The sequence below is a fragment of the Myxocyprinus asiaticus genome, chromosome 10, assembly GCF_019703515.2.
Source record: "Myxocyprinus asiaticus isolate MX2 ecotype Aquarium Trade chromosome 10, UBuf_Myxa_2, whole genome shotgun sequence".
NCBI lineage: Eukaryota > Metazoa > Chordata > Actinopteri > Cypriniformes > Catostomidae > Myxocyprinus > Myxocyprinus asiaticus.
Window position 1 is genome coordinate 47,178,402 of NC_059353.1, and position 18,667 is coordinate 47,197,068.

At 37.8% G+C, this 18,667-nt stretch overlaps 1 protein-coding gene across 1 annotated transcript in view; it reads right to left on the minus strand.

The window, feature by feature from the left end:
• Positions 1 to 5,404: 5,404 nt before the first annotated feature.
• The window catches only part of LOC127447635 (xin actin-binding repeat-containing protein 2-like), a 38,041-nt gene continuing 24,778 nt past the window's right edge, over positions 5,405 to 18,667 (minus strand). The window contains exons 6-8 of the mRNA XM_051709577.1: positions 8,494 to 17,698; positions 6,032 to 6,162; positions 5,405 to 5,551 (exon numbers count right to left, since the gene is read on the minus strand). Coding sequence (XP_051565537.1) covers positions 6,071 to 6,162; positions 8,494 to 17,698 — 9,297 coding nt within the window. The 3' untranslated portion in view covers positions 5,405 to 5,551; positions 6,032 to 6,070. The remainder of the gene's footprint in view (positions 5,552 to 6,031; positions 6,163 to 8,493; positions 17,699 to 18,667) is intronic.

Below are 18,667 nucleotides of genomic sequence, written 5' to 3' on the forward strand. Positions count from 1 at the left end.
TAACCTTCAAAACCACCTCTATTTGGGAAATAATTTAACTCCCTTGTAGTGCCACACGGTGGACATTTCACTTCAGAACTGTCATGATAAAAGTAATGAACCACATAGTATCATTTTGCAAAAATTTCACCATAGTCACATTATTTTCATGAGGCTAGGCTAATCTGACATAGTAACATTGGCTCTTCCAATGGGAGTTGGGGAGGGGCTATCTGTTTGACGACCAATGGAAGACGGGGGTTGTAAATAAAACCTGTTTATAAGTTCAGAATAGCATAAAATAATATAAGTTCAGAATAGCATACTACTGTACTACTCATACAATTTTGGCAGGCAGAATTTGTAAGTGTATGGAAGTATGGCTATTCTGAACCTAGCCATCATTTTTTCAGTTCTGTTTTGTACCACTAGGGGTGTAGAACTTTCACACACTTGAACACACTTCACCTTTTAATACTCTCATTCTTTGGTGCATAAAACCTTGACTAAAAGTATTCATTCATAAACACAGATAAAATATAATATTGTTTCAGACTGGTTTCATACCTTGTGATTTTAGAGCCGTATCCTTCTAATGGCATTTACATTGCAGCTGGAGTCTGGACGAGAGCATTTTCAGGTCCTGAAGTTGCAGCTGTGAAATAGTGCTGCTGAGTGCTCCCACTTCCATCAGTCTAGTGCTGTTCCCCAAGGTGACTGTACAGCAAGAGCTACTGATTCACAACCGCCTTACAGGTTTGCTGAAACCACTACACCTTGAAATTCTCACTGTGAGTGATGCTAAGGGATTTCAGTTAAAGCACAATATCTGCTAATGTGCAGGAGAAATGATCAGTAGTGCTTGATTAGGGTGTCAGCATGCTTTATTTCAGTGGTCTCGCATTTTGAAGTTCAAAGGAATACGGTTCTGCTCATTCATAGGCTTTTTGAACTAAAATACTAAAATTGTTCTGCACTATTGTACTAAATTGTAAAAATAAAAGAATCAGCAACCTACAGCCCTGATGCTCAACAGTGCTGTTATAAAGAATTATTAGAGCATTTTAAATCATACTGAATGCATTGAAATGATATTTAATGACTGAATATATTTTGATTATGAACATTATCATGTGTAACATTTTAATCATTTTAAATAACTCTATGTTCTTTAGATCAGGGGGTTTTCAAACTTTTTGATGCCAAGGACCCGCAAATATGATAATCCTTTTGCGAGGGACCCCGTGTGAGAAAAATAGTAAACATGATATTATAAAGGCTGTCAAAATTAAACTAAATTAAAATAACTGGTGTGTATAGTGCCATTGTACTAAAGCAAGAGTAATTATTTAAATGTTATATGGAAAATATATACTGTCTTGTTTCTATCATAGTAATGTAAGGTGTTTAAACCCGAAGAAAACATTTTCAATACAACTGAAATTTATTTGGATAGCACTTTTCACAGTAAATATTGTTTCAAAGCAGCTTTAAAGAGAATAAAGCACAACCATCATTTCTTACAAACAAGAAATTGTTTTTCTTTTATTTTTTTTTATAATATATGAAATTATATTCAGATTTGTTTTTATTTCTCATGGTTCAAAACTATGGCTGTCATAGAATAAAATAATTGTGATTAATCCAATGTTTTCAGAATGAAATGGTAATCATTTCAAATAATGTTGACTTTTTTATTGTTTTATTTTATTACTTTTCAAAAAAAAAAAAAAAAAAAAAAAATTGCCCCTACTTTAGATTATATAATGCACAAGTCAAAACTTTCCTGAAAAATACAACTTCAGGAAATACTTTATCTTGCATTTTGTGCTATAAAATAATATACACACACACACACACACACACCTTTATGTGCCATGCACATGTTTTATTAGATTATTATCAATCTGCTTTTTTAGATCTCTCCACAATACAATAGTTTTGTGAGGAATTGAGACAAATATAAGTTGTTATTGACAAAAAATCAACTGAAATCTCATTCACATTCATGCTCAGATTTAAAAATGATGATGCAGAGTTTGAATATGCAAAATGTAAAATAAGATTTTAGAGCTTCAGCAGACGGAAACTTTACAGTGAATAACAACTTAAATTTCAATCTGTTCCTCACACAATATATCAAACAATGTCTGAAGACTGGGAACATAGCAATTATGGTGCTTTATTGACCTTTTTAAAGCTTGACAAACAATATAATCTGTATAAACTGCCTAAAAATATAAACTGTCACTGAATGTTTCCAGTGTGAATTACATAGAGTACTGATTCTTTAAAAATTATCTTTATGGAAAAAAAATAAATAAATAAAATAAAATAATAACAGCTAACAGGTTTGGAACGACATACGGATGAGTAAATAATCCTTTTAATATTTTAGGGAGAACTATTCACTAACACCATTACTGAACGAAGAGATTTGTGTATCCTTATTCATGTAATATAATGAAGAAATCAATAGAATGCATTAACAGTGAAACCAAGACTTCTTTATTGTTATTCCATCAATAAATTAGCACGACCTCTTTGTGAACCAGCCTGACTCAAATTAACAATCAAGGACTCTCCATCATAAATCACAGAAGACAACTCTAAAAATATAATGTTCCTCACAAAATGTGTTCTGTTTATAGAAAGAAATAAACTTCCATTATAAACAAGTCAAAAGATTTACATGTGTGTTTTGTTCATATTCATTCCGCACGGCACTCCAGGTGCTTGTACACATACACATAAAAATGTTGAAATGTGGAAAGAATCTGCAGGATATAGTATAAACACAAAGAATAAAAAAATATAGGGGTGTGAATAATAAAAAAAAAAAAAGTTAAATTTAGTATTAAATTTGTCTTCCCTCCATGGACTATTGCAAATTTCCTACAGAACTGAAAGGTTGGGCAATTTTCTGGATCTGTAATGTGTATAAAGTTTACAGTATTTACTGAAACTGACCTACATATATGGCACCTGATAATTTCATATCAGTTAATTAAAAAAAATTAGAATAATGCTATATATTATATATATTATATACTATAACTTTGAACTTGAGCATTTCAATAAATGATAATTTCAATACTGTATGATCTTCGATAAAATTCCCTGTAAAGGCATAAGCGTAAAACTCACGAAAACATATATATATATATATATTAAGAATATGTATATACTGTAAATATCATTAAGAATTTACATTTTTAACATTATTTTCAAGACAATTAAGCACATATTCACTCAAAACTCTCAAAACTAAATATTAACCGTAATGCTGTAGTCCAGACATGTCACTTTTTAGTTTTTGTAATTCTACTGTATTACAATAAAAAATACTGTAATACAATGATTAGATTTTTTATTTTTTTTATTTTTATTTAACCCTTATGTTGTGTTCCAGTCATTTTCACCCGGATTACTTTTTTTTTTCTATTACTTTTTTTAATCCAATTGGAATACATTTCCTTGACTTGACTGGTATCTGAAAGCACACAAAAAATTTAGACCATTTTCTTTACATTTGATTTAACATTTTTACACCTGTTGTGTTCCCAAAAATGACCAGCCATTGAAAATGACTCATTCACACACACACACACACACACACACACACACACACACACACACACACACACACACACATGTTGGTGCAGCTATCATTATGAGGACTCTCCATAGACATAATGATTTTTATACTGTACAAACTATAGATTCTATCCCCTAACCCTAACCCTACCCCTAAACCTAACCCTCACAGAAAACTTTCTGCATTTTTACATTTTCAAAAAAACATCGTTTAGTATGTTTTTTAAGCGATTTGAATTATGGGGAGACTAGAAATGCCCTCATAAAACATATTTATAGCATAATACCCTTGTAATTACCAGTTTGTAACCTAAAAAAATGTCCTCATAAACCACGTAAACCCCCCACACACTACATACTACAGGTATGTGCAATTTCTGAGAAATTAAAAGTGTGTCAAAGCAAACTTCTTTGTTAAACATTAAAAGAACAGTAAAATAATAATTGTGTGATAAATAGCAAAGACAATTTTGAATGTTTTTTTTATTTATTATTATTTAGTTAAAAATAATCAATAAATAATGCTATTTAAAAAATGTTTTATTATTTATTTATTTTTAATTTATTTTTTTAAGTTTTATAAGGTCATGTCACTAAAGTCTACTATATATAAGTTTCAAAAAGAAGTACAAAACCACAAAGTGAAATATCTAGTGAAAATACCTTCATAATGAGAGATTTATATGCAATTTAATGGGCCAGTCATTTTCGATGACGCCACAAGTGTGACTTTCTGCCATTTTTTACTAAATAAAAGTTAATGTATGGCATTTAATATAGTAAAAATATCCATAAAAAAAAAAATAAAAAATTTAGAAAAAAGATCTAATGCAATATTTCGTGATAATATTTGGATTATGTGAGATTCATAAACCATTTAAATGGGCCTGTCATTTTGACCTGGGAACACAGGGAGTGGTAGCTAATGAGGAACACCGCACAAGGGTTGAATCATCAAAAGTTAAAGGCAGTACAAAAATACAACCATGATTTATAAATAATTACGGGGGGTAAATCTGCTTAATTGTCTTAAAACTAATAAAAAACTAATATCATAATGCAAAAACTCTTAATGGTCCTAAAAAGTGGCTTTCATTTTTGATTTTGGGATAAAATGTGACCTGGGCATATTCTTGACAGTTTTCGTGAGATTCACTTAAAAAAGTAAGGGTTATTTTAACTAATTCCATATTGAAAAATGTTAGATTTTCTTAATTTTTTTCCCACTTTCTTTTAGTTCCTTCCTTCTACATAACATACAAACCTTCTGAACTCCTGTCTACTGTCTTTTTATATATTGATATAAATATCTACAACATATTTATCATTTCCAGTAATCTTTACACTTCCTGTTACCTTTTCAACTCCATTGTCTCTCTATACACGTTTCTCCACACCTCCAAAGGTGATATTTTCACCCTGCATTCAAAGCTCTTCATCATTGTGATGTGCTTTCGTGTTTCGGAAGTTTGCACAATTTTTCATTCTGTTCTGACAAGCTTTGTGTGTTGCAGATAAATTAGACGTCTCCTTCACTCTCCCTCTCTCTCTGGCCCTCAAGGCCTTGTTGTCATCCTCCTAAAGTGTGGTCCTTTGAGATGCTTTCTGTCGCTGGTATTTCGGAGACTTTTTCGGAGAACTTTCGCTTTTGGGAGGCCAAACTGGTTTCACTAATTTCACATCCAGATCCAAAGGGAAAGTGTTTTTCGGAGAGGTTGTTTGTGGGGGCCACACTAAGGAAATTTTGTTAGGGTTTTGATCTGGTTTTTCATACAGTTTATTTACTTCTTTTTCAAACATGTCTGTGAGTGAGTAGATGCTGCTTTGAGAAAGTGAATATCTCCAGTCTGACCCTTCATGGTCTTTTTGCAATCCTTGTCCAAACCCATCCTCGAAATTTCCTTTAGACTTGAGGAGTTGTTTATAATGTGGTTGGCAGTATAAATGTCCATGGAGAGAGACAAAGTTGCCAAGGCTGTGAGACAACAGAGTTTCATACATTCATAAGTCATATAAAATATGATGAGCTCTGGGCATTTGCACAAATTTGTCAATAATTACTGCACAGCAGGACAGACAATGTTATGCTACTAAAGTAATAATGATACTTTATGTTCACTACCAGTCAAAAGCTTGGACACATTTACTCATTCTTTATTATCGCTGCTTCCCACATTGTGAAATAATAATAAAGTCTGCAAAACTATAAAATAAGAATGGGAATTATGTAGTAAAGTCCTTAGAAAATAGCACAACTCTCCTCATCAGAGCTGCAAGATTTGAGATATCATTCATATTAAATGTTCATGTTAGGCACAAATAGTGTGGGATGAGTTTTACATCAAAGTTTAATACAGCACTTATGGTGCCTCACCCTACAGTAAGTATGGGCAGTACTTTTAGTGATGCTTTCCACAGCAATCACAATATAATAAAACAACATATTTTGAAATACCTCAATTTGCTTTTGCAGTGTTCACATAAAAAACAGGTTTTATGGAACTTCTTTTTGTCGGCTATCAGGCCTTCCATCGGGTACACCCTCTTCCTGCACACTGCACACATCTCGGACTTTGGTACTCGAATCTGGCGAGAAAACAACAGAGATTTGTTCCAGTTTGTTTTATTCACAATAAACATAACCACTCACAGGGGCGGTGCAAGGATGGGATCTTTGGAGAGGCATTTGAGTTTTTACGGTGGGCAACTGTTTATCTCTTTGTCAGACCTTAGACCCGGCAAAGACCATGCAGCATAGGAAAGCAAGACAAGGGCAATACGGGCATATAACATCCACAACTGCAATTAAATGTTATCTGTAAATTTGACAACAGAATTAGTGAAAAAGACACACAATAACAAAATTCAGTTGGACCAAATTGTTAAATATGGATATAAAAAGCGATTTAAATGTCATTTGAGATCTTTGAGGCTGATATGTCAAGGTATCTGGCACTTTCCACAAACGGTACAAAATAGGGCAGAAATTCTAACAAAGTGAAGTATTTTTTTTTAACCATTGGTGTAAAGGAGGTGCTTATGAGCACTTAAAGGAATATTCTCGGTTCAATACAAGTTAAGTTTAATCGACAGCATTTGTGGCATAATATTGATTACCACAAAAATTGGTTTTGACTTGTCCTTCCTTTCCTTAAAAAAAAAAAAAGCAGAAATCTGGGTTACGGTGAGGCACTTACAATGGAAGTGAATGGAGACAATCAGTACACATTAAAATACTCACTGTTTCAAAAGTATAGTCACTAGACGTACAAAAATAAATAAAAAATATAAAATAAAAAAATGTGTCAACATGATTTTAGTGTGACAAAATCACTAACTAACCTTTTCGGTTTGAAGTTATAGCCAATTTTACAACTTCGTTACCATGATGATTTAATGCCAACAAACCCTAAACTGACCAGTAAAAACATTCATTTAAACAACTTTACAGCTCAGATAATACAGAGTTTTATAAAAGTGTGTGTTTTATTTTTAAATAAATAATAAGCATCACATTTCCCTCCAAAAAACTGGCCCCATTAACGTCCATTGTAAGTGCCTAGAATTTTGCTTTTTTTAAAGAAAAGGAGGGACGAGTCAACATAAATTTTTGTGGTAATCAACATTATGCCACAAATGCTGTCAACTGAGCTTAACTTGTCTTAAACCCAGAATATTCCTTAAAAAAAAATAAAATAAAAAAATTCCCAGGAGGTCAAAATAAATGTTCTCTGAGCTGATTTATCTTCTACTTTATATATTTCATATGAGCAATTAAAGGTTGCAATTTTGCAACCCTGTTGGAAAATCCCATCTAAGTACTGAGCTTGGTTATTTTAACACTGATTTGAGCCTGTTAGTGTTTGGTGTTGGGTATTTTTTGTGTAACCCACCTTGCTGGGTTAGTTTAGTCCAACATGTGTTCTCTCCACTATTTACCCTGTTCTGAGTTTGCCAGTTCAGTTATTTTTAACCCAACCATTTTTAGGGTATACTGAAGCCTGAATGTGAATTGGGTTATACATTTTTATAAGTTACAATTTTTTATAAGTTATTATAGGAAATACGAATCTAACAGATACTCCAAAAATTGTTTATAATGTACAGATAGTGTATAAAAATACTTTTTAATTTATACAATGTATACATTAAAATGTATAAAGACTCTCTACAATGCAAAACAGCACTCTCAAATGCAAATAAGACTGAGATGAAAGCCAATTAGTGAAAGCTCTGTGTTTCTGTTTCTCATATGTGAAATTCTAAGCTGATAAATAGCCCAATTTGATTCTTTGAAGGTAAAAATGTTGTCACATGGCTTAAGCCTTGGTGTTCCATGTGTAACACTGCTTTTATGTACTGCATGTAAATTATGATTTATGTTCAGTCTGAGAGGAATAAAATGCGTTAAGAAAACATATAAAGAACAAATGCACTGCAGACAATGAAAAGGAGTGCTAATGTTCTTATTAAAGGGATAGTTGACACAAAAACTTAAAATTCTGTCATCATTTACTCGCCCTTATATTTTTCCAAACCTACATTCTTTCTTCATTGAGTGATGCCACGTGAATGGTGACAGAGGGTGTCAGTCCCTAACATTCTGCCGAACATCTCCTTTAGTATTTCATGGAAGAAAGTCAGAGAAAATTATGACAGAATTTTCATTTGTTGGTGAACTATCCATTTAACTGTACCTGAAAACTGTACCTGAAAAAGAAACTAAATCCGTTCCCCAAAGGATGGCGAAGTTAGAAACAAGCAAACAATCTGAACCAAATTAGCCATCAGCTCTAGTAACTCAGAAGCTGTGCAGTGGCTTGGTGTAAATTTCCACTCCAATCATGCACCACAAGCGTGTTTACCAGTCACAGCAGCCTTTGTTTGAAGCACTAGTGGGTGGCATGGCTCTCTCACCTGTGACACTCAAGCTTTTGAATACATTCTCACTTTCTGTCCACGTCTTGTGGAAATTCTTCATCAGTTCCTCAGCAGAGGCCTCGGGCGAAACCTTCACCTCTGTTGTTTTTTTCTTCACAGCATCAGCATAGGAGAAAGGCACCCTTTGCGTTGTAACATTTTGAGTGTGTTTGGAAACTGTTGTAGAGCTTCTTGACCCGATCATTTTTATGCCGTATCCATCAACAGAGGAATATTGTTCAGTGACTGTTTTTGTCTCCGAAAAGCCTGTTGGATCGACAGACGTGTCTACTTTCACTACTTTGCACACAGACGGCGGGGAGCTCTGCAGGGTGCATTGTTCCCTCTCTGGAGGAATCTCAGGCTTTGAACCGTCAAACATAATTTCAATCACTCTTGACTCCTGTTCCTCCTGTTTGTTTGGTAGCTCTTTGATGTGGGAACTTTGCTCACCCATTTCAAAAACATTTTTAATATCCTTAAAGTTGAAAGCGGGCATATCCTCTTGTTGACTTGCTTTCTTCTCCATATCATGCTCCAGGTCACTGCCAGTCTTCTCTTTTTTGTCAGTTTGGTCTTTTTTAATAACACCTTTCTCTGCCAAAGTCTCAATTTTGTTGCCCAGCTCAAAAAGCTCCACCTTGGAGCGATTTTCTTTCTCTTTCACTTGACTCTCTGACTTGGTGTCTTCCTTGAGGCCTAAATGCTCTGGAACTTCAATGGCATCTCCCTGTATGTTAGTTTTATTCCCTTTAACTTTTTGAGCCCCCTCAGAAACTAACAATGTCACCGTTGCCATTTCAGAAGATCCGAATGTCTTTTCTTTGGCCTTTTTCTCTTCAACAGGTTTAGAATCTATTTTTATTTGTCGATGGAACGTGGCAGGAGATTCTATGATTTCAGACTTCTTTCCGGTGACCGGCACTACGCGAGGCAATGAATCGGGCGAGGCTCCGCGGGAGAGTGTTGCTGTTGCATTTCGTAGTCGTGTCAGACTATCCGCCCTGCTCGAGGAGGGTGATGGAGAGGCTCTGCTTATGCGTGGTGGAGGTGTTGGCGCCGTTGGCAGAGGCAAAAGTGGCACTGTCTGGGGGGAGTCAGTTCTCCTCGTGGACTCGATGGTGATGAATGTGGGTGAGGCAGAGCGCATTCGTAATGATGGAGATGGAGCTCTGAGGTCTAGAGTTTTATTGTCGCTGTTTTGCTGCTTTCGGCTTTTGTGTTGTTTGACTATCTTTTGTTTTTCACACTTTGTAGAACCAATGGTTATTTTGGAAATTCTTTGTGTTGCTCCAGCAGAGACTAATTTTTCTGATGTGGCATTACATTCATGCTTTTCAATAGTGTCAGAACTTCCATCGAAGTTTGTTAGTTTAGTTTCAATAAGTATTTTTATGTGAGCAAGAATTTCTTTGAACTTCTGTTCATTGGGCTCAGCTGCTGCTCTTTCCAAATCACTTTTCTCTTCTGGCCCAAGAAGCCAGGCTGGCATTTCAGTAAGCCATGCCTTCACAGACTTAAAGTCATTTTTTTCCGCACCCTGTAAGTCTGTGATATGAGACAACATCTTTTGAGCTTCAGCATGCCTTAACAGTGTGCCAACGCTCTCCACTGAGGACTCAGCAGGCTCCCTTTGTGCAGAATTTCCTGCCATTTTTATTGGAATATTTCGGCTTTTATCTTTCGATTTCTCTGGAATCTGCTGCTTGCCGTTGTCCTGCTTTTGAAGTTTCACAGCTGTGTCCTCCTCATGGAAACTCTGCTGCTGGACTGTACTCTCAGTAATGATGACCTCCTTGTAAACCTCTGAGTGTTCCCCTCGAAAGTTCTGCAGTTTTTGCACAACTGTGACTTCCTCTTGCTTTTTATTGGATGATAATACTGGCCATTTTGGCTCAGCAGGCTTGGCCTCTGTGGGCAAGGTGGATGCTTCACTGGTGGTGCTACTTTGCACTTGCTGAGCCACCTCCCTGTCTTTCTTATTTTTACCCCTCCTTTTCTTTTTTGGAGTGGCGAGGGGCTCCTCAACAGGTTTCTCTTTGGCCTCCTTTTCCACTTTACCATCTATTTCTTTTCTCTCATTGTAATGTATAACTTTCACACTCTGTGTCTGTTCCACTGTTGTTTTCACCAAACTCTCCAGCTTAGCACTGTTACTAACTTTCTTAGCTTTTTGACTGTTAGCCTTTTCTTGATTTTTGTTTGGCATGCTCTCCTCTGTTTTTTCTTCAGACATGGATCCATCTTCATTTTGAGTGCTGCTTGTAAAATCTTTTCCAACAGTCTTGGCCTCAGTGGTACCCTGCACAGGCACATTTTTAGTCTGAGGCTTGTCATTTGTGACAGACACCTTTACTCCTTCAGATGCTTGTGTTGTATTGTTAATAACTGTCCTTGTTTGAGTAACAGATGTCACCTGTTGTATATTGGTTGCCATGGATCTCTTCTTTTTCTTCTTAGTTGAAGTGGAGGTGGTCTGCTGCTGACCTGAAGAGGCTTGCGATGGCTGATTAGAGATAATGTTGTTTTTAGCTGAGGAAATAACAGGAGATTGTGAAGGAGATTTCTCATTTGCAGCAGTGATCAAAGCCTTGCTTGGGGGAGCATCTGAGAGATGTGGGTGCTTGGATGAATCTGTGGCTGATTCAGATTTGGTCACACTCTTTTGAGCTCTCTCTTGAGTGAAATCAAATGATAAGCTTGCCTCTGATTGCACTGTGTCCGTGCTCTCAGAAGAAAGCATTTCAAGGGCTGCGCTCACAGACTTCTGCATGTGAATTTCAAAAGCCGGGGAGCGTGGTGGCGTGCAGCTCCCTTCCCTTTGCTGTCTGTATTTGTTCTCGGCTTGTATTAATGGGGTTTTGAACTTGCTTGTGGGGGATATGCTTGGTGGGGGAGAGACGGGAGGGGTGAGTCTCAAGGGGGCGAAAACTTTCTTGGGAGGCCGTGGAGACTCTGGTGGCTGCTTTGTAAAAGCTGACTGAAAATCAGAGGAGATCAGAGTGGATTTGACTGATGAGGTGGTGCTTTGAGTCAGTACTCCGATGGTGTTTTTCACCATTTCAGCACTCTTGGTCTTTTTTGTAGCTTGTATGTCCATTTTGTCAAATGAAATAGCAGGCTCAAGCTTGGGTACTTTGCACAAGGTAGGCATTTTGATGGGTTTGACGGTCATTTTAGTGGGTTTAGTTGGTGTTATGCTGGGTGCCGGGAGGAGGTCTAGCTCCTGCTCAGTGGGAGGGGGAGGGAGGATATCTTGCTCTGCTGTGGGCAAAGGAGGAGGAGGTGGTGTTGGTGGAGGAGGTAAAGGGTCAAGTTCTGACTTTGCTGGATAACAAATTGGAGGAGGAGGCGGAGTAGGGGGAGGAGGAAGATCATGATCACCCCTGATGCTCGGAGGAGGAGTGGGGAAAGAGATGCTATCATAATCGAGAGGGGGTGAGGGAGGGGGAGGCAGAGGTGGTTCGGGCTCAGATGGTGGAGGTGGTATGCAAATTTCTTGTTGCTTTTCTTTTGCTTTATCCAGTCTGATTAAACCCTTACGACTACTTTTGAGGTTACGGAAGTCCGTCTTTAAAGTTTTGACAGCGTGTGTTTGAATTATCGTTTTTTGTTCCAACACAGTGGTATTTGTCTCCTGGCTGTGTGTTGTGGTTTGACTCTCTTGAGATGTATATCTGTCGTGCATTGATTTGGCAGTTGCATGCTCTTGAGCATTCCTCTGTGATTCACAGCTTATATCAAGGTTTTTAACTGCAGGGGTGGGCCTATGTGTCTGGATCTCCTTTACAGATGGAGACAGGGTTTTGACAGGAACTTTGACCTTTCTTTTCGGCTTCCTCCGGGGAATCGTTGGACTTGCTCTCTGTGCTGTTTCCATTAAGGATTTTATTGTGCCCTTTACATCCCCCTTTATCACCTCCTCTTTCTCCGATTGCACTTGCTCTTGGGTCTCATAGAGTGCTTTTATGGAAAGCTTCACATCACCCTCTGTGCTTGCCCTACGTTGCATTCTGGGAGATGGAGGAGGCTCGAATAAGAGTTGAATCTTTCCTTTCACATCTCCCTGGACACCAATATCCTGCTGGTAAGCCTTTATCTCATTAGAAGCTTCTTGCAGACTCTGTATTGCTGTGTGAACGTCACCCTTAACAACTGTCTCCTTCTCTACCTCTTTCACGGCATGTCTGGCCTCCTCTAGTGATTTTAACATACCTTTGATGTCACCTGGTACTAAATCTTCTAAGACTATTTCCACCTTGGTGGAAGCAGAGTCTTTGAGTGACTTCAGTGCTCCTTTGATGTTACCAGGAATGATTTCTGGTTTCTCTACCTCTCTCATCTGATTTTGGGCCTCCTCAAGAGACCTAAGGGTTGTAGGTAGATCACCTCTAACTAATTCTTCTTTCTCCAGAACAACCGTCTGGTTTATGGACTGTGTCAGTGAGTTCATAGCTGCTTGTAAGTCCCCTCTTATTATTTCTTCTTTATTTAAATGCTCAAATGAGACTGGAGGCTCCGTCATGAAAACCTTGACAGTGTTATGAACATCGCCTGGGACTATATCTTCCCTGTCTACCAGACGACCGATTTCTGTCTGATTACGTGTCAGGCTGAGTTTTGTCCCTTCAATATCACAGCCAATGATTTCCTCTTTTTCAATTTTACCTGGCTCAGTCTCATCTGGCCCTACCTGCAGCTTTCTGAGGTAATCCAGTGCACCCGATTCGATACACGTAGAATAAAACCTCACCTTTCCCCTTTCTGCTTCATCCACTTTAATTCTCTCAATCTCCTCTGTGTCTGGATTGTAAAGTCTCTCTAGGCACCCTTTCACATTACCGCCGACTATATTTTCTTTCAAAGTGGTCGATTCTTCATGTGTATTGAATAAAGAGTAAATGGTCATATGAATATCCCCCATTTCATCTTCCTGAATGAGAATACCCCGTTTTCCAGTGCTCTCCTCTTTGAGTAGGTTGTTTATGGCTTCCTCAATGTCACCTCTTATTATCTCCTCTTTCTCCACAGTGGTGTCACTGTGCTGGTGGAGCAGCTGTTGCACTGTGCCACTGATGTCCCCTCTCTCCTCTGCATTTATAATGATTGCCCTCTCATTTTTCTCCTGTCTGTTTAGGAGGTTCATCATGATGTTTTGTAGATCACTTTTGATGATTTCTTCTTTCTGGATCTGAGGAGCCTCTTTATTCATTAGATTGTACTTAGCCATGCGAACATCTCCAATTTCATCTGCCTCAATAATAATGCCTTTTGAGTCTACCATTTTCTGAGTATATAGTTCATCGAGGGTTGCTTTGACACTTTTACCAACAATTTCATTTTTCTCCAAACTGCTCTCATTGAAATCAGGGAATGGAGTGGTTTCAAAAAGCCATGTTGTCATTTTTACGTCCACTCTGGGGATCTCTTCATGCACCACCTGTTTAGTTTCTTCACTTTCTTTAATTTGATCAAGAGGATTCTTCTCAAACATCCAAACAGATTGTTTGACGTCCCCCTTCAGCTCCTCCTCCAAAACAACTGTATTTATTTCATCCTCTGAACTTTCATAGTGGATCTGATCAATTGTGTGAGTTTCAAACATCCATTTTGCTGTCCTAACGTTACCTTTATTAATCTCACTCATGCTAACAGTACGCACCAGCTTTTGAGACATTTTATCAGACTCGAAACGCTCTTTGTTTGTCTTAACATCCCCCCCTTTAATGTCTTTGACAGTTTTGATTGATATTTTGTCATCCTTTGCGATCTTATCCAGGGGTTGGGTTTCAAACTGCCACCTCGCTGAGCTGACGTCACCTTTGTGGACATCTTCCTCTGTAACAGATTTTAAGAGGTAGACCTCATCTGTGTCTCTAATTGAGTCCAGAGGCTTTGTTTCGAACAGCCAGCGGGTTCCCACCACATCACCTCTTTGTATTTCCTCTTTTGTAAGTGTGGTCACTTCGTGATAATAACCTTCTTTGTCCTGGATGGCGTAAAGAGGCTGAGTCTCAAACATCATGGCGTAGCTTTTTACATCTCCTTTCTCCTCCTTGTCTCGGATGACTTTCTGGATTTTTCTCATTTTGGGCTCGTCTTGAATCTTATCTAAGGAGTAGGTCTCGAAAATGAATCTGCCTTTATCTACATTGCCTCCCTGAATGTCTTGTACAGTGCGGGTTGTTTTCAGCTCACCAGGGGTCTCGGAGATTGCATCTATGGGCTGGTTTTCAAACAGCCATTTGTGGTTTCCAACATTTCCTTTCTGAATATCCTCAGACTGAACACTCCTCAGCTGTCTCATGAAGTCCTCAGAGGTTGAACTCATCACATCTGAAGATTGGGTCTCAAATATGTATTTCATCCGAGACACGTCCCCAGACTGAATGTCTATCTCAGTCACTCTCTTGAAGGCTCCCCTGTCTTCACCAGTAATGTCCTCCAAGTTTTCAGTCTCAAACAGGAAGCGTGCCATGCGTACATCTTTTCCTTGAATATCATCTTGTTTCACAGTGCGAGTTTTCAACACCGTCTCTGAATTATCCTGTACGGCATCAAGAGTTTGCGTTTCAAAAAGCCAAGTGCATGTCTTCACGTCACCTTTTTGAATGTCGCCACAATCTTTTTCACTTTTAAACTCTTCTTTTTCGTAAAGCGTATCCATAGGTTTGGTCTCAAAAAGCCACTTACAAGTTTTAACATCACCTTTCACTATTTCTGTCGTTTCCCTAGTAACACACTCCTCATCTTCGATATTGCTAAAATACTTAATAGCATCGAGCGGCTGGGTTTCAAAAAGCCATTTTGCTGTCTTAACATCCCCAGATTCAACCTCTTGTTGAGTTATGCCCCTTATGATTTGGAATTTGGTGACACTTTCATCAAATTGGTCAATAGGGCGAGTTTCAAACATCCATTGGCAGCTTCTGACGTCTCCTTTGACAATTTCTTCTCGTCGTACGGTTCTGATTTCGTGATAATGTCCTGAGCTGTCTTGTATGGCATACAAAGGCATTGACTCAAACAGATCTTTATTTGATTGCACAGATCCGGTGGTGACACCCTCAACTTGAATCTTCTGACTTTCATCATATTGGCTTAAGTCGTAAGTCTCAAAGATTTTCTTGCAATTGCTTACATCAACATTTTCAATATCCTCCACATTCACCATTCTTGTCATTTTCTTTTTTTCCTCTCTGATCTGCTCGAGAGGCTGGCTCTCAAACACCCATTTCTGGTGTCTAACATCGCCCCTCTCCTCAGATGTCACCATTTGTTTGAGTTTCCCCACCTCTGCAAGCTCCTTCATCTCATCTTTTGGCGCAGTTTCAAAAAAGTTTCTGGCTGATTGAACATCACCGCCTATAATTTCCTCTGTGTCTACTGGTTTGTCATTTGAATCATCCTTTAACGTGTTCATTGGCTGCGTCTCAAACACCCAACAATTTCGCCGGACATCAACCCTGTAAATTTTATCTGTTTGTTCGGTCTCGATTGTTTTTGTAAACTTTCTCTTTTCCTCTCTAATATCTTCCAAACACTGGTTCTCAAACAGCCATCTTTGATGTTTGACATCACCTCTTTCTTCATTAGGTGCTACAGTTTCCTTAAGTTGGCATACCTCATCTTCCTCATCTTTGATGTTCTCCAAAGGCTTATTCTCAAATAACCACCTCTGGTGTCTAACATCACATTTTCCTTCCTCAAATTCAACCTTTTTATTTAACTTTCCCACCTCTGGCAGTTCTTTTAGCTCACTCGGTGGAGCACTTTCGAATAAGTGTCTAACAGAGCGAACGTTGCCTCCAATAATCTGCTCTGTGGTGACAGGCCTAGAGTTGGAATTGTCTTTCAGCGTGTCCATCGGTTGAGTCTCGAATACCATGCAGTGTTTGCGTACATCTGCCCCAAGAATCTCTTCTTTCTGCTGCTTTTGCAGTCTTTCCCACTGTACATTTATGGAGTCAAGACTCTTTGTCTCAAACAGCCATCTTCCCCTTTTTGCATCACCCAGATTGTTGTCCTCCATGGAAATGCTGGAAATGAGCCGAACGTGAGAAAGGTCCTCTTCAATCTCATCCAAAGGCTGGGTCTCAAAAAGCCACCTTAATGTTTTGATGTTACCTTTTTCTGTTTCCTCTCTTCGGACAGATTTAATAAGAACCATCGCACCTGAGTGCTCCCTCATTACACAAATGCATTGAGTCTCAAACATCCATATCACCTTCTTCACTTCTGATTTGATCTCCTCCAGCACAGACTTGAGACTTAGAAGTTGCTTCTCGTCCATAGTTTCCGTGTCGCCAAGAGAGTCCATCTCCTGGTTTTCGAACATATACCTTACAGACTTCACATCCCCTTCGGTTGCCTCTTGTGTGAAGATGACTTCTTTGGTTTGCTCTTCATCAGCATGAATTTTATTCAGCTTATCCATTGGCTTTGTTTCAAACAACCAGGCCGCCGCACGAACATCTTTCTTTCCGACTTTATTCGCTAAATAGTTGCGTTTAGCTGAATCACGATCCAGCCCCAGTGCATCCATGGGCTGCGTCTCGAACATCAAAGCGGTGTTCTTCACATCACCCCTCACGATGATTTCCTGTTGAACCTCACTGTCCTCCTCATTATCTAAATAGTCATCCTTAATACAGTCCAAAGGTTTGTTCTCAAACATCCAGCGCATGGACTGCACCTCACCTCTTAGACTCTCATCCCACTCCAGGTATTCGTGTTCTGGGCTTTCATTTGAAACGCTACCAGTGTGTTCAAACTGGTATGCTGCCTCCTGAACATCTCCTACAGCTTCAATTTCTTCATCCATCTCGTCGTTATAGAAATCTCTTTCTAAGTCTTTCCTGACATCTGGGTGAATGTGTTTGCAGAGTCGTTTTAGCTCTGATAGTTCTCTTTGTGTATAGTATTGCTCTCGGTTCATTGTGTGCTTCACTGGGTAAATTGGGGGTTCTGGGAAATCCTCTGCTTCTTCTGGGAATTCCTCTAGTAAGTCTGGTGGGGGTGGTGGCAGATATTCCAAATAATCATCTTCATCATCATCAAAAGCAGGCAAAGGGCTTGATTCACCCTCCTCCACTTTGTCTTTTTCAACACTGTTCAAAGTTTTTGATATCTCGCTCTGCACAGCTTGATGGGATACATTCACATCTGATGCCAGCTGTGAGTGGCTGTTGTTACGTTCAATCTTGTTTCAGGAAGAGAATATTAAATAGAATAATTCAGTGGTACTCTCTGAAATGATATTTACCTCAACTGGATCAGCTTTGAAAAGTTCTTAAAGGAATAGTTTACCCAAAAATGAAAATTCTATCATTATTTTCTGACCTTCATGTTGTTTAAAATTCATAAGCTGTTGTTATTTTTTCTGTGTCAAACAAAAGGAGAATTTTATAGAATCTTCACTTAGCTCTTGTCCATATAATGACAGTTCATGGTGACCATTTCTAAGAAGCCCCAACGAGGACAAAAAAGTGCTATAAAGCACCATTAAAGTATAGTCTTCTGTAATACAAGCTTGGAGCTTGACAGACATGGTCACTATTAATTGTTGTTGTATGTAAAAGAGCTGCGTGAATAATCTTCAACCAACTTTTTTGTTCCATGGAAAAATAACAGTTTACGGGTTTGGAGCCACAAGAGGGGAGTAGATAATAATACTATTTCCATTTTTGGGTGATCTATTCATTTAATTTCTTGGTAACATTTTACAATAAGGCTGTTTTTTTTTTGTTTGTTTTGTTTTTTTTTTTTTACATTGGTTACCTCTATTATTAACTATCAATTAACAAAAGTTTTACAACAATTTTTAATCTTGGTCATTTTTAACTTCAACATACACCAATACATTTTTAAATTAAAAGTTGTATATGTTAGCATTAATAAATTAATTATGAATTAACAATTGTATTTTTATAGATTAACATTAAACAAGATTAAAAAATGCTATAAAAATACAGTATGTTGTTTATTGTTAGTTCAAGATACATTATGCATTTACTAATGTTATCAAATACAACCTTATTGTAAAGTGTTTCAAATTTCTTTGATCAAATGTTCAAAGGCATCCTATATTAAAGGCCTTAAATCTATTCAATTGACTTTTCAAATGAAAATGTATTTAGTGCATTTACAATAACAGAACATACTACAGTAT